Below are 24,955 nucleotides of genomic sequence, written 5' to 3' on the forward strand. Positions count from 1 at the left end.
TTGCAGTCATGTGCCGACAGGGCAACCAGACTTAACAAAACACTACTGCCAAGCATGGACCTGCAGGCTACTGGCCACAGTTGGCACTGGAATGCTAAGTATTTGATCCTGGGGTCATACAGTAAAAGGTGCCATAACCGTTCATTTAACATGCTAAAAACGTTTTATTTCCATATTTTATCATGTCACGCTGCATTTAAAAAAGGGGTCACAGAAAACATACTCTTTTGTTAAGTTTATTGTGGGCTCACAAAGCACTGCATGCCACAGCACTAGACCCTGACTGTCACCAGGTAGGGCAACTGGAAGCTCATTCGTTATCTACTGTGTGCAAAAGTAAATTGTTGGTATCATGTAACCAATCAGATATCCAGTAGGGGATGATTCGGTGGTCAGATGTAGGGAGTCTGTTTTCTGTAGGAATTGGGCCAGGACCAGGACCCCTTCTCCCACACTGTGCCCCCATCACTGAGCTGGGACGCTGGATTTCTGTTTAGTCCAGAGGGAAGAGTGCCCCCTGCTGGCCTAACAACACTTCTTTCAGCAGAAAATTCGTTTTCCCAGGAAGCCTCCCATCCAGATATCAACCGAAAAAACAAGCTTTCAAAACACAGTTGTGCCGGGGTCTCTCCATGAGATCCTCACCTTTACTGATGATCTCATCTTCAGACACACTCACACTGTCATTTGAGTCTTCAGGTTCCTTCAATGAAAAATCATCACATGCAGTGTATTCATATCATGCAAGTCTTTTTAGTTAATTATGAATGCTAGCTTATATATTTAGGAGCTGGTTTGTTATTGGACTTTCGCAGCACTGATGTGAGCTTCAGTATATGTACAAATTACAATGAAATATGTGCAAACCAACATTTCATAACCAATGCCCTGAATAATAAATGATTAAAGCCTTTACTTTAACAGTGTAAGTATCATTAGTGAGAACCTTTCTTAAGAAACTTACCTTAGCCTCATCTTCAAGGTACTCCACAGCATCTTCAAATACCTGCAACAGAGCCACACCCAAACACCAGTGTAAGAGCTGCAGCAGAGTTCAATAAGGCTGGTGATAGGTTCCCTGTTTTAGTTACAGGTTTCATGTAACTATAGCCGCGTTTCCACCAAAATTACCCGGAACTTTCAGTCCCAGGAACTACTTTACCAGGAACTAAAAGGTTCCTTCAGCCAATGGTTGTCTGCGTTTCCACCGGGGTCTAAAGTACCGCGAAGATTAGGCAAATTAGCCCACTGACGTTGTCGTCGGTCCATCTGTCATATGATTTCTTCTGTGACCCCATACTACCACCGAAGTAGCCTACATTATTTTCTAATAACCGGGACAGCCCGGAGGGGTTTATTCCACTTATATACAACGGGTTACCAACAATGACTATATGGTTACTTTTGTATTTATTGATTTTCATATATCCTCTCAAACACATTCATTAACAGCAGAAAACATGCACACGTTGTAAACAATTTGCTGTTTTATTACTTTCTCGTCGTCAATTCCATATAGGCTAATCGCAAAATGACAAGAATAGAACGAAAACTCGGACTTGCGTGAAAATGTAAATGAGTAGTGGTACAGCCACCGTTTGCTTTCCTTCGAAGTTACTGCTAGCCGAGCAGCGAAGTGTGCCCTCCAGATGCGAACCATGCACCATAAATTAGTCCATAGTCTTCCTGGTCTTTTCGTGGAATTGAAAAATGGCAGTAAAATTGAGTAAAATTACGGCAGTCTGAAAAAGCTAAAGGGAAGATTACTAGAATTAACCTGTTATTTTACCCGGATAAAAAGTGCGGAAGGTGATTTCCAGTTTGCTTGTACTGTATCACCAATGTTAATTATGCAGAACTACCGCATACCTCACATAACTGTATCAAACGTTTTGAGTCAATTACAACGGGCTAACAAAGGAAATCCGGAAGAAAATATTCAGCAACCGAATTAATCCGTTTGAATGTTTTGGTAGCCTACGTAATATGCTGTCCCAGCACGAATGCTTAGCATTTTATAAACGAATACTAAAGCAAGAAAAGAGCAGAAGAGCACACGTTATAATTCCAAGACGTTGACAGGCTATAACCAAAAGTAGGCTACTGCGCCGCATAACATACAAGTTTGATTTGAAGTTATTATGAAAATTGGTTTGCCGCTGCATATTTTCAAACATGGCGGGTAATGGCGGAAAATAAATACAACACAAATGCTACGAGTACTCGACCAATCAGAAATGTTCAGCGCTGCAAGCTCCACCCAAAAGGTTCCTGTACTTTCGGAAAGTACTACCCCCCGAGCAGGAACGTTTTGGGGGGTAAAACAAAGCCCCCAGAACTAAATTTAGACCCTAGTTCCTGCGGTGGAAACGCACTGAGTTCCTCAAAAGGTTCCTAGTTCCGGGGTATAGTTCCTGCGGTGGAAACGCGGCTTATGTAGTACCATATATATATTAGACTGTATGTAGTGTATTGTGTTTCCTTTTCCTACCATACTGTGTCTGTAGTTTGCATGCCTCTATAGCCGCGTTTCCACCGCAGGAACTAGGGTCTAAATTTAGTTCCTGGGGCTTTATTTTACCCCCCAAAAGGTTCCTGCTCGGGGGGTAGTACTTTCCGAAAGTACAGGAACCTTTTGGGTGAAGCTTGCAGCGCTGAACATCTCTGATTGGTCGAGTACTCGCAGCATTTGTGTTGTATTTATTTTCCGCCATTACCCACCATGTTTGAAAATATGCAGCGGCAAACCAATTTATTTTCATAATAACTTCAAATCAAACTTGTATGTTATGCGGCGCAGTAGCCTACTTTACTGGTTATAGCCTGCCAACGTCTTGGAATTATAACATGTGCTCTTCTGCTCTTTTCTTGCTTTAGTATTCGTTTTATAAAATGCTAAGCATTCGTGCTGGGACAGCATGGTAAATGGTAATGGTAAATGGACTGCATTTATATAGCGCTTTTATCCAAAGCGCTTTACAATTGATGCCTCTCATTCGCCAGAGCAGTTAGGGGTTAGGTGTCTTGCTGAAGGACACTTCGACATGCCCAGGGCGGGGTTTGAACCGGCAACCCTCCGACTGCCAGACAATCGGTCTTACCTCCTGAGCTATGTCGCCCCATATACGTATATTACGTACTAAAACATTCAAACGGATTAATTCGGTTGCTGAATATTTTCTTCCGGATTTTCTTTGTTAGCCCGTTGTAATTGACTCAAAACGTTTGATACAGTTATGTGAGGTATGCGGTAGTTCTGCGTAATTAACATTGGTGATACAGTACAAGCAAACTGGAAATCACCTTCCGCACTTTTTGTCCGGGTAAAATAACAGGTTAATTCTAGTAATCTTCCCTTTAGCTTTTTCAGACTGCCGTAATTTTACTCAATTTTACTGCCATTTTTCAATTCCACAAAAAGACCAGGAAGACTATGGACTAATTTATGGTGCATGGTTCGCATCTGGAGGGCACACTTCGCTGCTTGGCTAGCAGTAACTTTGAAGGAAAGCAAACGGTGGCTGTACCACTACTAATTTACATTTTCACGCAAGTCAGAGTTTTCGTTCTATTCTTGTCATTTTGCGATTAGCCTATATGGAATTGACGACGAGAAAGTAATCAAACAGCAAATTGTTTACAACGTGTGCATGTTTTCTGCTGTTGTTATACATATAAATGTGAATGCATTCTGTCGCTTCGGATGTCAAGACATGAAAGCGAATGTTCGCATAAAAACATAATGAATGTGTTTGAGAAGATATATGAAAATCAATAAATACAAAAGTAACCATATATAGTCATTGTTGGTAACCCGTTGTATATAAGTGGAATAAACCCCTCCGGGCTGTCCTGGTTATTAGAAAATAATGTAGGCTACTTCGGTGGTAGTATGGGTTTACAGAAGAAATCATATGACAGATGGACCGATGACAACGTCGCTTTTTCATATGTCAGTGGGCTAATTTGCCTAATCTTCGCGGTACTTTAGACCCCGGTGGAAACGCAGACAACCATTGGCTGAAGGAACCTTTTAGTTCCTGGTAAAGTAGTTCCTGGGACTGAAAGTTCCGGGTAATTTTGGTGGAAACGCGGCTTATGTCTAGCACCTCTGTAGTGTGTCTCCATATAACACCTCTAGTGTCTGCGGCAAGGATGTCACATTCCTATGCTAAATGGCCGCAGGGCGTCTTGCAACCCCTCCCACCCGCCCAAAGGGATCACAGGAACTTCTCCACCCTAGCTCCCCAGTGGTGGAACGAACTCCCCGTCCCTCTCCGAACCTCCCCCTCACTATCCATCTTCCGCCGTGGCCTGAAGACTCATCTCTTCAGACTATACCTAGAATAACCACCACTACGCTGTATTTTTTTTAAAAAAACAAAAAAACAAAAACAAAACCTTTTTCCTATCACTTGTTACATGTTGCCCCATCCCTGCACTTCTTGGTAAATTGTATTCGTCCTAATACTGTAGCTTATTCTTCTGCCTAGTTTGGCTTTGCAGATGTTAGACCAGGATAGTGTTCATTGTTCTCGGCTAGAAATAGCTGTACAAAATAAGTAATTGTACCTTACTGAAGGTGTTCAGCAGTTGTCTACGATCATGAAAATGCACTTTTTGTACGTCGCTTTGGATAAAAGCGTCTGCCAAATGAATGTAATGTAATGTAATGTGATGGGCAGAGATTCTCTCAGCACAGCGCCCGAATGTGCTGGGTCTGTCTCTCCCTTGCGCATTGAATTAAACAACAAATCCTCCGAGGAAAGCGTGTTCTTCATCGTCCTGCATTTGACTCCACGAACAAGGGCAAAATATCCTAACAGTTCTGGCGACCACGAAGGGACAGGGAATATCTTCCACTTGAAACAACGAGAATCAACAAGAAGGTGAGTATCTTTTCTTAAACACAACTTACCACCTTCATTAGGCGTTGATTTTCCTTGGTGCAATTTGGAAGTGACTCCTGTTCTGTATTTTAAGAAATAGTTACGTGGACAGGACTTTGATGTAACAACTGATAATGAGTTTGTCTTTTAATGTTAACGTCATTTTAATGTGGTAGTGCTAGCAGTATTAACAGAGTACGCGGGAGCGTCAATCTGTTCAGTAACGTCTGCGTGCTGAAGTAGAGCACGGCAGCGTTCCGGACCACGTCGGGTCCACTACGCCAAGAAGAGCGTCTGTTTAGTAACGTGTGTCGGTATTTGACAGAAGGACACGTTTCGAGCCACGTCCGGCTCAAGGGCGAAGTTGCGTCCACCTTCCTTAAGCTGTTTAGTAACGTGTGTGTTGGGAGTGGACACAAAAACACGTTTCGGTTCGGAACCATCAGACGAGGGAGCGTCTGTTTAATAACTTGTTGGACAAGTTTTGGTGTTGCTGGTTTTTGGGGCATGCTGGTTGCTGTTAGCAGCCTAAGTGTTTCGGAGCAACACGGTGAATTGTGAAATGTGGGCTGTGTGCCAAAGTGTGTGAAAGTTGTTTTCCAATGCGAGTGATTGCGTGAAAGTGCACTCAATGTTGTTTTGTTCGGAGCTCCATCAGTGTTGTCATGTCTACAGAATAACGTATTATTGTGTTAGGCCTATGTGATATGTTTGTTATATGTGTACACAATATAGCATATATCAGCCATATAATATAAGAGTAAAAGTGCATATTTTCCTTTCGTGTTGTTAACGGCTCATAATAGCTAATCTGCGTAATTCTGAAGGGCTACCAACTACGGGAATGATGACGGAGAAAGAGGTTTTATGCAGGGATCTAATGGCAGCGGCATTAAAAGCTATGATTAAAAGATATGGGAAAGCAATGAGAACTAATCCCCCATTCCCAAGCAAAAATGATTCCGGGGTAATTTCAGAGAAGGCACTGAATGTATGTAATAAAGAGAAAGGTAAATATGCAGCAATGTGCGTAGTGATGGCATATAAGAGCGCAGCACACAAACTCAAACAATATGAGGGAGAGCTGGAGCGCTGCCGTAGTGAAATAGACGAGCTGCAAAGGTGTCGTAGCGAACTAGACAGCAAAGACAAACTGTTAGCTAAGGTACAGGAGGATTTGTACAAGGCTTCCCCATATTCACAAGTTATGAATGATATATCTGTAGAGCCTAGTCCCCCAATGGCCCCCAGAGCAGTAGACTCGATTCCGAATCTGGATCGGAGTGAGGGACAGCCAAATATTATAACACAAATCAAACATACACCACTAAGTCCTTCTGATTTGCGTAGCATGGTTCGGGAATTACCTGATCTCAAAAGAGATGACCCGAACATGGCGTTTTGGGAGAAAATAGCACAGTACATGACGGTGGGGGGATTACATGCTTTCGACGTTTATGTGTTAACAAAAACAAAATGTCCAAGTGCAGTATGGAGCGAGTTAGGGGAATTTAATAACTCTGCATGGGCGTCTGTCCGCTTCACATCCACGCTTGAGATGGAGGAAGCAGTGGAAAATTTCAGGAAGACAGTTTATCAAGCTCTAGGTACAGGTTCCAATCTGTATTCATTATATCTTACCCGCCACCAACGTGAAGATGAACCTTTTGATAGGTATATTAATGAGAAATACAGTTTGTACTCCACATATGGTAATGTAGGTGACAATCCAAGTAAAGATAACCCCGATTTCCTGATGAATGTACTCGAGGGAACTATAGCTTTATACCGAGACACAGGCTGGTTTTCGACCGAAGGATTGTAGCGACTTAATTTTGTGGGCTGCATGTTTAAATAAATATCATAGTGGTGTAAACAAGGGGGCGCAAGATCAGGTCTGAGGTCACATTCTCACAATAAAGCACCCCTCCACATGGCTCCGGTACAGGAGATAGCTCCTTGCAGCAACTGTGGGAGATCAGGGCACAGCCAGGCGGACTGTCGCAGAGGGAGAAGGAACCAATGTAAGATCTGTCACAGATATGGACACGTTGCCCAGACATGCAGATCTGGGAATAACCGGTGCAGAAGATGTCACAAACTCGGACATTGGGCACATGAGTGCGAATTCAGAAATGAAGGTCAGTCAGAACGAGGTAGCCAGCTCCAAGACATGTCAAAAGACGAACTCGTTAGATTAATTAAATCGCTTGAAACCTCAGAATAGGATACGTCGGCCCCCATTGCATCAGGTGCTGAGGTTTCGCACAAACGACCATACTGGGGTGGGGGGCATATCGTGTAATATCCTCGTAGACACAGGGGCTTCAGTATCTGTTACTAATGTCCCGGGGTTGCCTTTAACTAAGAGATCCATTGAAGTAACTGGTCTGGGAGGATCCCGGATTAAGGCATATTTAACTAAACCCATATTATTTGAAACCGAACACAAATTTTGGATAAGCCGGATTTACTTTGCAACAACCAGACAGAGGGAACTATTATGGGCATGGATATGTTAAATGATTTACAATGTCAATTGAACTTAGGAGATTCCCCAGCATTACAGATACCTTCCGATAAATATACTACAACAATTCCGCTTGTTTACGCACAATGTAGGGAAGACTTTGCAAGCTGTGCAGCGATACAAGTTACGGACAAACTTCCAGGGCCTCCTGAGGTGTGGGCGGTAGACAAACTTGATTGCGGGCGCATTAAAATGCCCCCTGTTAGAATCACAGGTAAACCACCCCCACCCACACGGTCGTACCCGATAAAAGCAGAGGCTATAGCCGCAGTTAAAAAAACGATTGAGGAACTGATGAAAAGGGGAGTGGTGGTAGAGACTCAGTCAAAATGTAATTCACCAATCTTTCCTGTAAAGAAGCCAAATGGCTCATGGCGTCTTACTGTTGATTATCGGAACATCAATTTGCATGCAGACAAGTTAACACCTATAGTGGCAGATCCTAACACCATCCTTTCCACTGTTCCAAGTGATCACACGGTATTCTCCGCTTTAGACGTAAGCAATGGTTTTTGGTCTATCCCTGTGGCCGAGGATAGCCAATTTCGGTTCGCGTTTACTGTTGAAAATAAACAATATACATTCACTAGACTTAGCCAAGGCTTTCACAACTCTGTTTCACCGTGCGTTATCTGATGTAATTAATAGCCTCCCTGAAATCAAATCATGTGTGCGCCAATATGTCGATGATTTATTAATTTTGTCTAAAGATATGGACACGCATTGCAGAGACCTAGATGTTATTTTAAAACATTTGGCAAAACATGGTGTGAAGTGTAACCCATGCAAAGCACAGATCGCACAAACAGAAGTAGTTTATCTAGGGTATATGGTTTCACAGGGTTGTAAGAGAATGACCACAAACCAAATTGAAGCCATAACAGAGTGTCGGCGACCCACTACAGTACGAGCGCTATGCAAAATACTTGGTCTTTTTAATTACTGTCGGACCCATATACCCAACTACTCAACAATTGTTCAACCGATAAACGACCTATTAAAGGGAGTGGGGGGTCCACATGACAGGATAGAATGGTCATCTGAGTGTGAGATGGCTTTTTCCATTTTAAAACAAAAACTTTGCACCTCCCCCAGGTTGGGGCTCCCCAACCCACTTGTGCCTTTCACACTATATACTCATGTAAATACAGGACACATGGTGGCGGTGCTGCCACAAAAGCATGGGGGCAGACAAAGGCCGGTTGCATATTTCTCCTCTAAATTAGATGCGGTTGTAAAAGCGATGCCGGACTGTTTACAAGCTGTTGAAGCTGCCTCCATTGCCTTAAATCAAGCGTTGCCATTAATTAGTACACAGGAAATTGATGTTGTAGTCCCTCATTCTGTTCTGTCTATTTTGTCAGGAAAAAGGTCGACAGCAGTACACGTGGCTCGATGGACTCGATGGGAAACAAGTCTTCTGATGCCATCAGTACATTTAAAACGTATAACTACTTTGAACCCAGCTACCTTATTCCCAAATCCTGATGAGGGACAACCTCACATAGTAGACTGGTGAATCAGTCAGCACAAGTTGCGGAATTATGGGCTTTGGCGGAAGCGTGTACAGTAATGGGAGGGAACAATGTAAACATATACACTGACTCACGTTATGCGTTTGGAGTAGTACATGATTACCTGAACTTGTGGGCTAACGGGATTTCTTACCAGTGCAGGATCACCCATACAAAATGGGGGAATGGTAGAAAACCTGCATAAAGCCATTGAACTACCAAAGAATGTGGCAGTAATTAAAATTAAAGGTCACACAAAAGGTACAGACCCACACTCAAATGGGAATAGGTGGGCAGATGAATGGGCCAGAAAGGCAGCCACAGATGGAGAAGTAATAGCTCCCATTGCAGCTTTGCAAACTGCCCAGTTATCCCCCAAGAAAATGTTTTACAGCTAGAACAGCTGCAACATGCAGCCCCAAGGGCAGAAAAATGGCTGTGGATGGAAAATGGGGGAAAGCTGGGGGAAGACAACATATGGAGGGGTCCAAACAATACGGTGATCTTACCAGCTGTTTTGATGAGTACTATGGTTAGCTTATATCACTCCTTAGGACATGATGGAGCACGGCGCATACAACATCGGATGAAGTAAACATGGTGGCATCCGAAATTAAACACTAACATCAATGCCTATGTCCGCAGGTGTATCACATGCACTCGATGCAACCCCGGACCAACCATCAAAGTAAGAATGAGACAACAGCCCAGACCAGAACAACCATTTGCCCAATTGCAAATTGATTTTTTCGGTCCTCTACCAGGATGTAGGGGAAAGAAATATGTGCTGGTGCTCATTGATCATTTTACTAAATGGATAGAAGCATTTCCAACAGCGCACAACACAGCAACTGACGTAGCAAAAGCTATTAACCAAAATAATTCCAAGATGGGGTTTGCCATGTGCTATTGACAGTGATCAAGGTACTCACTTTACAGGAAAAATCATTAAAACAGTATGCCAAGCACTGGGGATTAAACAAAAGTTTCACTGCCCTTTTTATCCCCAAAGCTCCGGTCTGGTGGAACGTGCGAACCGCAGCTTAAAAAACAAACTAACCAAACAGTTGTTTGCAGGCACTGGAGAAGACTGGGTTTCACACTTACCAGCTGTACTTCTTTCTCTAAGAGCAGGCCCCACTAATCCTGAATCTCTCTCTCCTTTTGAAATGCTAACAGGTAGACCCATGAGGACTCCCGGGGATTTGTGTATTGCAGGAGGAGAATTGCATGTGATGGGAGATAGGTTGCTGGAATATTGTAAGCTTTTGTCTCAGTGTGTACCACAAGACCCACGGACAAAACCGGATCCAGTGACAGACCTGGAGGAGAGCCCCGCAGTCCAACCCGGAGATCAAGTCCTGGTGAAGTCCTTCCAGAAAAAGACATTTGGCCCTCACTGGACTGGACCACATACTGTGTTACTCACCACCCCATCAGCTGCCCGCTTGACCGGAATACCAACGTGGATTCACCTGACTCGTCTGAGAAAGCACATGAGTCCAACACAGCATGAAGCACAGCTCAATCCTTCTTCTCCACAAAGTACTGGGAAGCCTGTTTGTGTTAACACACCTTAAGGCAGAAAGATATGCGGATCCGCAGTTCTCAAATGTGCACCAACGCGAGTGGATACAGCTGGACTTGGGACCATACTTTAATCAAACTGGATGGGGATCTTTCCAATGCAATGAGGACATATGGAGAGCGAGTGGATACAGCTGGACTTGGGACCATACTTTTAATCAAACTGGATGGGGATCTTTCCAATGCAATGAGGACATAATGGAGAGTTGTAAACTGTCAATTGTGGGGTTTGAAAAACCCAGGAAAATCTGTAATTGTGAGAAATTGATTTTCTCACCAGAACTGTACACAGGCCAACCCGAGGAGGATGGGTCCCCCTTGCTGAGCCTTGGTTCCTCCCAAGGTTTCTCCCCTTTACTCTAGGGGAGTTTCTCCTTGCCACTGTTGCCATGTGCTTGCTCACTGGGGGTATAGGTCTGAATAGGTTATGGGGAATATGGCATTTAGCACCATATTCCCAAATACAAAATGGGGGACTGATAGGTTCCCTGTTTTAGTTACAGGTTTCATGTAACTATGTAGTACCATATATATATTAAGCCGCGTTTCCACCAAAATTACCCGGAACTTTCAGTCCCAGGAACTACTTTACCAGGAACTAAAAGGTTCCTTCAGCCCATGGTTGTCTGCGTTTCCACCGGGGTCTAAAGTCCCGCGAAGATTAGGCAAATTAGCCCACTGACGTATGAAAAAGCGGCGTTGTCGTCGGTCCATCTGTCATATGATTTCTTCTGTAACCCCATACTACCACCGAAGTAGCCTACATTATTTTCTAATAACCGGGACAGCCCGGAGGGGTTTATTCCACTTATATACAACGGGTTACCAACAATGACTATATATGGTTACTTTTGTATTTATTGATTTTCATCGATTTAATCACATGGAATTGAAATATTCTTCTGCAGCCGTTTGGGCATATTTTACCGCTGTCAAGCAAAACTGTCGTTGGTAGTTGAACTTGGACCGTTATGCAACAAATAGGATATAACAGGCCAATAGTCAGATTGTAACTGTTTTATATATCCTCTCAAACACATTCATTATGTTTTTATGCGAACATTCGCTTTCATGTCTTGACATCCGAAGCGACAGAATGCATTCACATTTCCAATATAGGCTAACTGGCAACAACAGCAGAAAACATGCACACGTTGTAAACAATTTGCTGTTTGATTACTTTCTCATCATCAATTCCATATAGGCTAATTGCAAAATGACAAGAATAGAACGAAAACTCGGACTTGCGTGAAATTTTAAATTAGTAGTGGTACGGCCACCGTTTGTTTTCCTTCGAAGTTACTGCTAGCCGAGCAGCGAAGTGTGCCCTCCAGATGCGAACCATGCACCATAAATTAGTCCATAGTCTTCCTGGTCTTTTTATGGAATTGAAGAATGGCAGAGTAAAATTACGGCAGTCAGAAAAAGCTAAAGGTACGATTACTAGAATTAACCTGTTATTTTACCCTGACAAAAAGTGCGGAAGGTGATTTCCAGTTTGCTTGTACTGTATCACCAATGTTAATTACGCAGAACTACCGCATACCTCACATAACTGTATCAAACGTTTTGAGTCAATTACAACGGGCTAAGAAAATCCGGAAGAAAATATTCAGCAACCGAATTAATCCGTTTGAATGTTTTAGTACGTAATGTGCTGTCCCAGCACGAATGCTTAGCATTTTATAAAACGAATACTAAAGCAAGAAAAGAACAGAAGAGCACACGTTATAATTCCAAGACGTTGGCAGGCTATAACCAAAAGTAGGCTACTGCGCCGCATAACATACAAGTTTGATTTGAAGTTATTATGAAAATAAATTGGTTTGCGCCTGCATATTTTCAAACATGGCGCCTGAAAATATAGACACAAAAAAATCCCGTGAGTACTCGACCAATCAGAAATGTTCAGCGCTGCAAGCTCGCCCCAAAAGGTTCCTGTACTTTCGGAAAGTACTACCCCCCGAGCAGGAACCTTTTGGGGGGTAAAGCAAAGCCCCCAGAACTAAATTTAGACCCTAGTTCCTGCGGTGGAAACGCACTGAGTTCCTCCAAAGGTTCCTAGTTCCGGGGTATAGTTCCTGCGGTGGAAACGCAGCTTTAGACTGTATGTAGTGTATTGTGTTTCCTTTTCCTACCATACTGTGTCTGTAGTTTGCATGCCTCTATAGCCGCGTTTCCACCAAAATTACCCGGAACTTTCAGTCCCAGGAACTACTTTACCAGGAACTAAATGGTTCCTTCAGCCAATGATTGTCTGCGTTTCCACCGGGGTCTAAAGTACCGCGAAGATTAGGCAAATTAGCCCACTGACGTATGAAAAAGCAACGTTGTCGTCGGTCCATCTTTCATATGATTTCTTCTGCAACCCCATACTACCACCGAAGTAGCCTACATTATTTTCTAATAACCGGGACAGCCCGGAGGGGTTTATTCCACTTATATACAACGGGTTACCAACAATGACTATATATGGTTACTTTTGTATTTATTGATTTTCATATATCCTCTCAAACACATTCATTATGTTTTTATGCAAACATTCGCTTTCATGTCTTGACATCCGAAGCGACAGAATGCATTCACATTTATATGTATAACTGGCAACAACAGCAGAAAACATGCACACGTTGTAAACAATTTGCTGTTTGATTACTTTCTCGTCGTCAATTCCATATAGGCTAATCGCAAAATGACAAGAATAGAACGAAAACTCGGACTTGCGTGAAAATGTAAATTAGTAGTGGTACAGCCACCGTTTGCTTTCCTTCGAAGTTACTGCTAGCCAAGCAGCGAAGTGTGCCCTCCAGATGCGAACCATGCACCATAAATTAGTCCATAGTCTTCCTGGTCTTTTCATGGAATTGAAAAATGGCAGTAAAATTGAGTAAAATTACGGCAGTCTGAAAAAGCTAAAGGGACGATTACTAGAATTAACCTGTTATTTTACCCTGACAAAAAGTGCGGAAGGTGATTTCCAGTTTGCTTGTACTGTATCACCAATGTTAATTACGCAGAACTACCGCATACCTCACATAACTGTATCAAACGTTTTGAGTCAATTACAACGGGCTAACAAAGAAAATCCGGAAGAAAATATTCAGCAACCGAATTAATCCTTTTGAATGTTTTAGTACGTAATATGCTGTCCCAGCACGAATGCTTAGCATTTTATAAAACGAATACTAAAGCAAGAAAAGAGCAGAAGAGCACACGTTATAATTCCAAGACGTTGGCAGGCTATAACCAAAAGTAGGCTACTGCGCCGCATAACATACAAGTTTAGCCGCGTTTCCACCGCAGGAACTATACCCCGGAACTAGGAACCTTTTGAGGAACTCAGTGCGTTTCCACCGCAGGAACTAGGGTCTAAATTTAGTTCTGGGGGCTTTGTTTTACCCCCCAAAACGTTCCTGCTCGGGGGGTAGTACTTTCCGAAAGTACAGGAACCTTTTGGGTGGAGCTTGCAGCGCTGAACATTTCTGATTGGTCGAGTACTCGTAGCATTTGTGTTGTATTTATTTTCTGCCATTACCCGCCATGTTTGAAAACATGCAGCGGCAAACCAATTTATTTTCATAATAACTTCAAATCAAACTTGTATGTTATGCGGCGCAGTAGCCTACTTTTGGTTATAGCCTGTCAACGTCTTGGAATTATACCGTGTGCTCTTCTGTTCTTTTCTTGCTTTAGTATTCGTTTTATAAAATGCTAAACATTCGTGCTGGGACAGCATATTACGTAGGCTACCAAAACATTCAAACGGATTAATTCGGTTGCTGAATATTTTCTTCCGGATTTTCTTTGTTAGTCCGTTGTAATTGACTCAAAACGTTTGATACAGTTATGTGAGGTATGCGGTAGTTCTGCGTAATTAACATTGGTGATACAGTACAAGCAAACTGGAAATCACCTTCCGCACTTTTTGTCCGGGTAAAATAACAGGTTAATTCTAGTAATCTTCCCTTTAGCTTTTTCAGACTGCCGTAATTTTACTCAATTTTACTGCCATTTTTCAATTCCACAAAAAGACCAGGAAGACTATGGACTCATTTATGGTGCATGGTTCGCATCTGGAGGGCACACTTCGCTGCTCGGCTAGCAGTAACTTCGACGGAAAGCAAACGGTGGCTGTACTAATTTACATTTTCGAGCAAGTCCGAGTTTTCGTTCTATTCTTGTCATTTTGCGATTAGCCTATATGGAATTGACGACGAGAAAGTAATAAAACAGCAAATTGTTTACAACGTGTGCATGTTTTCTGCTGTTAATGAATGTGTTTGAGAGGATATATGAAAACCAATAAATACAAAAGTAACCATATATAGTCATTGTTGGTAACCCGCTGTATATAAGTGGAATAAACCCCTCCGGGCTCTCCCGGTTATTAGAAAATAATGTAGGCTACTTCGGTGGTAGTATGGGGTTACAGAAGAAATCATATGGAAGATGGACCGACGACAACGTCAGTGGGCTAATTTGCCTAATCTTCGCGGTACTTTAGACCCCGGTGGAAACGCAGACAACCATTGGCTGAAGGAACCTTTTAGTTCCTGGTAAAGTAGTTCCTGGGACTGAAAGTTCCGGGTAATTTTGGTGGAAACGCGGCTTTTGATTTGAAGTTATTATGAAAATAAATCGGTTTGCGCCTGCATATTTTTAAACATGGCGCCTGAAAACAAAAAACACAAAAAAATGCTGCGAGTACTCGACCAATCAGAAATGTTCAGCGCTGCAAGCTCCACCCAGAAGGTTCCTGTACTTTCGGAAAGTACTACCCCCCGAGCAGGAACCTTTTGGGGGGTAAAATAAAGCCCCAGGAACTAAATTTAGACCCTAGTTCCTGCGGTGGAAACGCACTGAGTTCCTCAAAAGGTTCCTAGTTCCGGGGTATAGTTCCTGCGGTGGAAACGCGGCTTATGTCTAGCACCTCTGTAGTGTGTCTCCATATAACACCTCTAGTGTCTGCGGCAAGGATGTCACATTCCTATGCTAAATGGCCGCGAGGGTCCCCAGGAAGGGACAAGACCATTTGTCTCCGGTCCACCACTTAACTCAACCTTTTGATGTGTATGACTGCAAACTGTATATCTAGACACCACACAGCGTGATGGGCAGAGATTCTCTCAGCGCAGCACCCGAATGTGCTGTCTCTCCCTTGCGCATTGAATTAAACAACAAATCCTCTGAGGAAACTTTGTCAGGGTGTTCTTCACCGTCCTGCATTTGACTCCACGAACAAGGGCAAAATATCCTAACACTGGTTTGAGTGTCTTTGGCAAGTGCTGCTGAGCTGAGTAATTCAGCTGAGACCTGTCAGTCATCCAAGCTGACCAATCACATGCATCTGAGACAGAGTTCTGGGTTTTTCTGAATGCAACTATAGGAATATGGCTTTAGAGCAGACATCTTAAACCAAAATCTTGGAGGGCTGCATTGTCTGGTGGTTTTTGGAGTGTTTCAGCATTTATGTGCCGAATTTAAGTTGCTGTTTGCCTAAAAAGATCTTTGTTTCTAAGGCTTAAATGGGCTGCTGAAAGGAAAATTCCAAAATAAAAACAAAAAAAAAACATGAATGCTGCAGCCCTCGAGGACTGGAGTAAAACCTGCAGACACTGCGGCCCTCCAGGACTGGAGTTAAACCTGCACACTGCGGCCCTCCTGGACTGGAGTAAAACCTGCAGACACACTGCGGCCCTCCAGGACTGGAGTAAAACCTGCAGACACTGCGGCCCTCCAGGACTGGAGTAAAACCTGCAGACACACTGCGGCCCTCCGGGACTGGAGTAAAACCCGCGGACACTGCGGCCCTCCAGGACTGGAGTGTGGTCCCTGCTCTGGGGTTTGTGTAAGAACTCTCACCTCCTCCTCCTCCTGTGCAGTACACACAGTGTCTTTTGGTGTCTTTACTCAAAGTCCCATGCATGGTGTCAGTACCCGCTAAACCACTCATTCAATCACATACTTTTAAAAAAATTTGTAAAGCACACAAAACACTGAAAAATGCACACAGAAATATTGTCAGCAGATTGAACAGCTCCGCTAGCTAACCATTTCATCTGAAATAAGCACTAGGGAAATGATTGCATGCATAAACTAATCAAATAGTTGACATGAATGCAGTTTAGCAAACTAGCTGCATCTGTCCCCACATGAATATGACCTAGCAAATGTCCTGATTGCCGCTGAAGGTTTCTTAATATGTAAGACATATGTATATGCTGTGTATAATGAGCTGAATGTGGTAGCCAACTAGTCAACTAGGCAATTATCCTAGCTAGCCAATTGGCTAATCAGTCGATTTTGCCTGTAGATAAAAATTCATACATGATAAATATTGTTGTTGGGTCAAGTGCTGCAACTCACAGAGTGCCGATAAGCACAGTAGACCTGGCTGTCTATAAATACCTGACTCCCCAAATTTGTAGAGCTTGTGAGCTATTGAGCCCGCTCATAAACTCTATAACTTGAGAAGTGTTATCTCAGACTTTTGTCTAGTGAACTGAACAGACTCCCCATCTAAGCACAGCATTTCTTCATGTGATGCCAATGAATATATCCACCCGACATGTTCATGAGCTTCAGATTCAACTGTAGCTGGCTGTTGCAAATAAGCAATTCAAAGCCATTTTCAAATGGAGCGAATGATGCTGTACTGACAAAGTCTGACTGACTAGCCGGGGTGTACCTCTCCCTCATCTTCAGAAGAGCCAGTGTCAGGGTGGCCAATGCTCTGGGAGTGGGTGTTGTCATCAGAGTGGGTGTGGCTCTCACAGACTGGGTGCTCATGCCCTTCCTGTCGGTTAGAGTCTAATACAGTGGGACAAAACAGCAGAACAGCAGCCGTCAAAATGTAGGCAGATCCCTCTACACAAGATAAAACACTGGCTCTAAATATCTTTCCATTTATCTGAATGGTTGTAGAAATAAGCAATTGACAGTTATTGTCAGCCTGGCGCTTAATAAGGAGCCACAGACAATACACTCTTTTATGAATTTTATTGTGGGTTCAGAAAGTTGGGAACCATGGTTTCACAATACAGGGGAACCTTACTTCTGTTTAAGGTTTTGGGGGTGGCATTATTCTGCACCCCTCCTTCCATCTCCTGGGAGACGATGGCAGTGCATTTAGTTCTCGGCTGCAGGTCCAACGGCACAACCCTGTGGACAACAGCAGAACTGCGCCTGGGTTCTGCTCCAGAAGTGCTGGGTGATGCCAGGCAATTGGGACCAGTCCAGTCTGTGCTGTTCTGCCTAACACGACTGAGGTCAGCAGATGACACATCCGTGGAGTCCCCTGTCTCCTTCCCAGGTACAGAAAGCTCTGTGTGAAAGAAGTATTAGCACTAGCATTAGCAGATACAGCAGAGAGCAACAGTCTGATTATGTGCATTACAGTGGTGTGCAGGTGTATCTATGCCACTGATTCCAGTGCTTTTCACATCCCGTCACAGGCCCATTCTCCCAAATAAAAGACCTCATAAAATTACACTATAGACTCAGGAGTCTTACAGGCCATGAATAACTAAATATAAAAATGTCCCTCACGGCCCTGAAAATTAATGCTGTCCCACTTTCAATTCAAATTTGAACCAAGGTGGCACATTTAGATAAAATTTGTACATGAAGCATTAAGATGATCAGCAAAATCTCTCAACAAACTTGCAAAAACCAAACCAAGTGAAATTTACTCATTTTCTTACAGAATACAGGATTCCTCCACACAAGCTAAAACACTGGCTCTAAATATATTTCCAAATATCTGCACGGTTGTGGCAGTAAACATTTGACAGTAATATTTAAATCAAGGCTGATAGAGAGTATTGCAGGGATTCCTGCAGCCATATATACTGCAGTCCCAGTGGGCAGCCTTAGAAAACAAAAAACAGTCACAACAAAACAACACACCCCCAACCGTGGACAACCACCATGGTCAAAAAGCTAACACCTCCTTTTCAAAGAACAGCATACAGCGCTGTGAAAAAGTATTTCCCCCCTTCCTGATTTTCTCTACTATTTCATATTTGTCACATTGGATGGTTTAAGATCTTTTGACAAAATGTAATATTAAATAGAATTGGAGTAAACACAAAAGATGATTTTTTCATTTATTTAATGAAAATAGTTATCAAACACCAACGTGAAAAAGTCATTTCCCTCTTAGTTACTCAATAAACCAATTAACCAAATTGACTTGATATTAGCTTCAGCTGATTGAACACAGCCAGGCTTGATTGCAGCCCTGTTGAATCAACCTGTTTTACTCAGGTTCCCTTTGTCTAATATTACATTTTGTCTAAAGATCGGAAGCTATTCTGAGTGACAAATATGTAATAATAGAGGAAATCTGGAATGGTCAAATACTTTTCGTGGTGCTGTAACATTTGTTGTTGATAATGGCCCAACCTCTCACGCCCCAAAAAAACCTAAATAATCTTGCACTGCTTTGACTAATTTAGCAAGCTGGACTAATTCAAGCTAGCTAAGTGATGACCTGAAAATGAAGCTAGGGGACCTGGTCGCTAACTAGCTCGTTGGGCTTACCTGTGACAGGTGTCCTTGCAGAGCACAGTTTGTAGCCACATTCACTGCAGAACTTGTCATTCTGCCCACATTCCCTGCGGCACTGGGGGCAATCCATCCTCCTCCCTCTGGGCAAACATCACACAATTACAGCAAGAAGAACCAAGGCACCATATACCAAATTTCTAAGCATTAAGCATTCTTTTTAAAATATAAACCAATGGAGTTTACAGATGAATCTCAGGGGACTCCAATAGTCTACTTGTCAGCTCAGTTTAACAATCTTGTATTTTTGTGAATAAATGATGGTCATTTTAGTCAGATGTGTTCACTCAATAACTTTGTTAGATTGGGATGGCAGGTATGCCATCCCGCCAAGTTACGCCTTGGCGGGGGCATGCCCCATACCTATACAGCACCGAGAGTTTGGCACTTTTCAGGGTTCCCCACAGAAATAACCACAACAGCCACAGACACTCAGCCCTTAAAAACATTAAATTCTGTACATTCTGACCCCATTTCAACAGACAGATTTCATAAACAACTTCACATGTCCACACAATAAAGCCCCAAACTAAGGGGATTTTGCGTTTTCTCCTTCTTCTTCTTCTTCTTCTTCTTCTTCTTCTTCTTCTTCTCATTCTTATTTTTCCTGCCGCCTATCCCACTAACAATATGTCTCCCCATTGGACATTTTACCGACACCAGCCAAATCCTCACCCTCACGACCCAATCAAAAACTTGCATACACACGCAAACTACCCATACCTTTTTACTCTGAAACATTTCCAGTTTTAACAGTTAATCTGCCTGTGGCCTAGTGGGTAAGGTTACAGTCTTGGGAACATGGAGTCGTAGGTTCAAGCCCAGCTAGGGACATGTTTCTTTAACCTGCTTTTACCCTCACTAATAATTGTCTGCTACTTCTCAATTATTGCTTTTGCACCATATCTACCCGCCGTTCACCGAACGTATACACTGCATTATGACGTACCGTCTGCACGTACAGTTATTAACCGGCTACAATATTGCAAAGCCATATGGATTCAAAGGGAGCTCTTCTGTGCTTACTGGCCTGTGTTCTTCTTTAAAACCACGGACAGGTTTGCTAATGATATTTCACGCATTGCATAGCTATGTCATGGTGCTGCACTAGCAAAGTCACAGACTGGTAAACCTCCGGTTGAAGGATTGAATCCCGCCTCGCCCTCAGGCAGATAATTTCCTCTTTTACACTAACGTTTTCTTACGCTTTTATATTTTCTTTACCAAAACTCACTCACGGGCACTCATATGCATTTCATGATGGCAAATGTATTCTTTTTATTAAAAAGTTGCACTAGTTCACCAGTGTGCCATTTCTACTAACTATATTTCTTTACTTGGCTACCGTACAAAACATTCTTATCAGCAAACGCCACGTTTCTACATTCATGTTACCTTGCCCTGTTCTCTATCTAGCCACAAACAAACAATTACTACGTATGTACGTTCTGCAACTCCCCATTAAAACATTACAGTTAAAATCATGACTCACTCATAATTATAACTACTACTACTGAACATGACAAAAGCACGTCAGTGCAATAGTTACTTAACCCTCCACTTAAACAACTAATGCTTTATACCGACTGTTATATATACCGTTCCATAAGGAAACTAAGCTCGCTCATGGTCACTTTATTTACTCCACACTATAGTCTGTCATCATGTCAACCTTCACCTACATGCCCATTCTGCTAAAAACATATGGTTTCAACTACGCAATTTCATAATTTCATCCTAATTTCTCTCACGCTGTTGTTATTTTCTCATATGCAAAGCCTACTGGGACATATGCATCTGCTCCTGTTCCCACTATCAAGTTTTCCGGTTCTAGCTTAGCAAAACAGCGAACAGGATTCCCACCTGCAGATAAGCCTATCAAAATGCCTTATAAACCTTACAAACACTAAAAGTGCATCTCCACGAAATAACAGACAACGGAGCAGGACAGCAGGGTACACAAGTTGCGACCTAGGCAGCTCTAATTCTATGGGCTTGCTGATTCTTTTCTCAATCAAGGCTTGTTGGATGGCTGTCAAATCCGTGAGTACATACACGGGCCATATTTCACCTGCGTTTCTGTTGCGTTTACACTTACACGCCACCGCACCCTTTGTCACAGCCACTGTTTTACATATACAGTGGTCTCTCGTTAATCGCGGGAGTTACGTTCTAAAAATAACCTGCAATAGGCGAAATTCGCGAAGTAGTCAGCTTTATTTTTTTTACAATTATTATAGATGTTTTAAGGCTGTAAAACCCCTCACTACACACTTTATACACTTTTCTCAGACAGGCATTAACATTTATTCCGTAATGGCGCCCTACAGCCGCGTAACTTCTACCTTCCTTTAGCATGTCCAGAAGTCCAACTTTTTGTGCGATGGTTAGCATCTTCCTCTGCCTTTTGGGTGCTACCGCAGGTGCCTTTGACGGTGCAAAACGTTTCGTCAACATTGTTGGGTTTGTTGGGGAGAAAACTTACAAACATACAGTACAGCACTTCAGAGTCACACTGCTAGCGATCGAAGATTTATGTAAATTTGACAAGCTGAACGCATTCTGTACTGTACAGGAGACACGGCACGGAGGAGATTGATTGACAGTGGTCTACAGCCAATCAGGACCCAGAACACAATGCGCTAATCAGGACGCAGAACACAATGCGCTGTAAAAAAAAAAGCATGCAAAATTGGACTAAAAAAATCCGTGAAACTGCGAGGCCGCGAAAGGTGAACCGCGTTATAGCGAGGGACCACTGTATAGCAAACCGAAACTGCTAAACAGTACACGCTCATCAGACTGTACAAATTCACACAAGGATAGCCATAATCCACAACCGTTTCTTACAGGGTCACTTCGCATTTCTCACTCTCATAATAAAACGCTTTGCAAAAAGAAATGATATCTCATAAAAAAACACGTTTTCAACGTACAAAAATGCTAAGTTACTCATTGATATAAAGTATTGATATAAAAACGACGCCAAGTTACGGTACTACAAACAATATAGGCTATCTTGCCTCACGAAATTAAATAAGATGTATCCCAAAGCAATGCTACCCAATATTTCCTCAGTTCTTTCAAGTCACTTGGCCCTGTGTTTTGTAATCTTACCATTTTACAATGTCATGCAAACTTTGTGTCAGATCAAAGAGTCAAATATTTCGAATTGCCTCATGGAACACATTGAAATTCATGTACAAAACTGCTGCTGAGTAACTACAGGAAGCATATTTCTCCAGAAAACATATGTTTACACTTGCTTCTGAACTGAATTTGAGTACTGTATTGTATATTTGCTACGTACAATAAATACTGCATGTAAAATACATACCGTACATACATACATAGAGAACTTCTTTATCCCCATGGGGACATTTCCCTCGCAGCATGTTACATTCACATTTACGAACACACACTTATACCAAGACACATACTATCATTCACGCAACAGAAAGCCTGGGCAGCGAAATACATACATACCAATACAAATTGGACATATACACGCCTATTCAATCAATCTTGACTGTGAGAGAGCCATCCACACATATGTTTGGCCTGTCCATGTAGTGCATGCTTATACACACAGGGCCAAGTGACTTGAAAGAACTGAGGAAATATTGGGTAGCATTGCTTTGGAATACATCTTATTTAATTTCGTGAGGCAAGATAGCCTATATTGTTTGTAGTACCGTAACTTGGCGTCATTTTGATATCAATACTTTTGAGTAACTTGGCATTTTTGTACGTTGAAAACGTGTTCTTTATGAGATCAATTATACTTCTTATTGTCATCCTGACCTCATTGTCATCCTGCTACACGAGGCAAAGCATTCTTATTAAAAATAAATAAAAATTTGTATTTGAAAAAATCAAAAAGGATTAAATTCCGTTACATTACAGTACATGTATTTAGCAGATGCTCTGATCCAGAATGACTTACAATGTAAGAAACTATACAGACCTGACAACATTTCAAGAGAAAGGAGAATATAGGCTATGTGACATCACTAAACCCCTAATGCAAATGAACTACGCTAAGCAAGAAGAAACTGACTGGCAATTCTTACATACAGATTTTATACGTAGAAAGCCCTATTTCTGTACGGTCCTCTGCTATAAGCCTGGAATTAGTCTGACCTTTCTCGATATTAACCAATGCTCCGATATTTTGTTTTTAACTTCTTAACCGGAAAAATCCGTACTATAATCCAACAATGTTTTTGCGTAAAAGAAGAAAGCAAAGCGTGAACTTGAAATCGTAATCGTTTTTACCAGACTGATGCTCCTTCAAGAGGCTGGCATGGATGTGTCAGTGACAAAACAAATTTCCTCTGACAGTTTGGCGTAGTCGGTTTAGTTTTTTGGTCTCTGGCACAAATTTTCCCTTGCATATGCTGAGGTCTGTACTTGTGGGAGTAGCTGTCTGTGCACGAGAAAGAGAGGGGCATAACCAGAGCAGTGTGAAGCTAGCGACAGTAAGGACTTTCACGCGGGTCTGAAAATTTCAAAATAAAAGTCAGACGATAAAACCACTGTTACGTTCAACAAAATGAAATTAATTAAGGACAAATCGGACTGCAGTTGTCCTAAAATATGAACTATTCGTTTTCTATTAGTACAATATTAAAACAACTTCGATTTTAAACAGAGACATTGTAAAACTATTCACAACACTAATATTAATTACAAACAAATCTGTCTTCATTTTTTCTATTTTTTCCCTTACATTTTTAACAATGACAATGCAAAAATGTAAAAGGAGAATTGAAGATACACCCATTACTTTTAATTATTATTGCTATATCTAATACAACATTACATCAGTACATGAGTTTAACTGAATGGTAAGGCAAGAATTAGAGTAATTTAAAATGCATTACTTCAACATTCTGTGCTACCTTGTAACATCAACTATGCGCTGCTGCCTCCCCTGGACATGTTGTCTCAATGATATAGGGGGTGTTTTGAATACCTTGGACCCTCCACTCTTCAGATATGGTGTCACTTATATCAAATAAGCATCATAGAAAATGTGGCTGGGGTTTGAACATGCAGTACATAGGCAAAATTCATTCAATTAAATCCCAATTGCTTTCTGATAGCATAACATATATAATGTGCATGTGTGACTTATCTGGAAAATTTTGATATCATGTAGCTTTTCACATGATTCTACCTCATATGCTGCAAGAAAAAAATCAGACTGAATTTATCTTTTTTAATGTACTTAAATCATTGTTTATTATAGTTTTATTATACCACTTTCCATTTTTCAATTTGCACCAAGTTACAAAGGGCTTTTGGCTTGCAAAATACATAATATTTCTAAGTTCATCTAATTTTTGGTTTTAAATTGAGGACATGGTTAATCGTTCATCAATTTCATTTTCAGACCATTTTGCAAGCACAAGCATAGTTTTTGGTAAATGCGTTTTATGCACCTTTGCCTTCATGTCTACAAATTGTACAGGCACGTTTTGCCTATGTACTGCATGTTCAAACCCCAGCCACATTTTCTATGACGCTTATTTGATATAAGTGACACCATATCTGAAGAGTGGAGGGTCCAAGGTATTCAAAACACCCCCATATCATTGAGACAACATGTCCAGGGGAGGCAGCAGCACAGTATATATGTTATTACATTACAGGCATTTAGCAGACGCTCTTATCCAGAGCGACTTACACAACTTTTACTTAAAACTTTACATTGTATCCACTTATACAGCTGGATATATATACTGAAGCAATGCAGGTTAAGTACCTTGCTCAAGGGTACAACGGCAGTGTCTTTACCCGGGATTCGAACCTGCGACCTTTCGGTTACAAGCGCAGTTCCTTACCCACTGTGCCACACTCCG

At 42.0% G+C, this 24,955-nt stretch overlaps 1 protein-coding gene across 3 annotated transcripts; it reads right to left on the reverse strand.

Moving 5' to 3' along the window:
• Positions 1–91: 91 nt before the first annotated feature.
• LOC135247045 (uncharacterized) lies at positions 92–23,411 on the reverse strand. Of its 3 annotated transcripts, none has more exons than XM_064320349.1 (6): positions 23,282–23,405; positions 19,065–19,171; positions 17,575–17,844; positions 17,209–17,330; positions 965–1,006; positions 92–703 (listed from the first exon to the last, which is right to left on the reverse strand). In XM_064320349.1, the coding sequence occupies exons 2-6, from the start codon at positions 19,159–19,161 to the stop codon at positions 584–586; spliced, it is 651 nt and encodes a 216-aa protein (XP_064176419.1). In that variant the 5' UTR covers positions 19,162–19,171; positions 23,282–23,405; the 3' UTR covers positions 92–583. The 3 variants fall into 3 exon arrangements, with proteins under 3 accessions (XP_064176419.1, XP_064176420.1, XP_064176418.1); XM_064320348.1 differs by having other exon boundaries at positions 93–703; positions 23,367–23,411; XM_064320350.1 differs by lacking the exon at positions 23,282–23,405 and having other exon boundaries at positions 19,065–19,651.
• Between the last annotated feature and the right edge of the window lie 1,544 nt (positions 23,412–24,955).

Source organism: Anguilla rostrata, unplaced genomic scaffold (assembly GCF_018555375.3).
Source record: "Anguilla rostrata isolate EN2019 unplaced genomic scaffold, ASM1855537v3 scaf1049, whole genome shotgun sequence".
Lineage (NCBI taxonomy): Eukaryota > Metazoa > Chordata > Actinopteri > Anguilliformes > Anguillidae > Anguilla > Anguilla rostrata.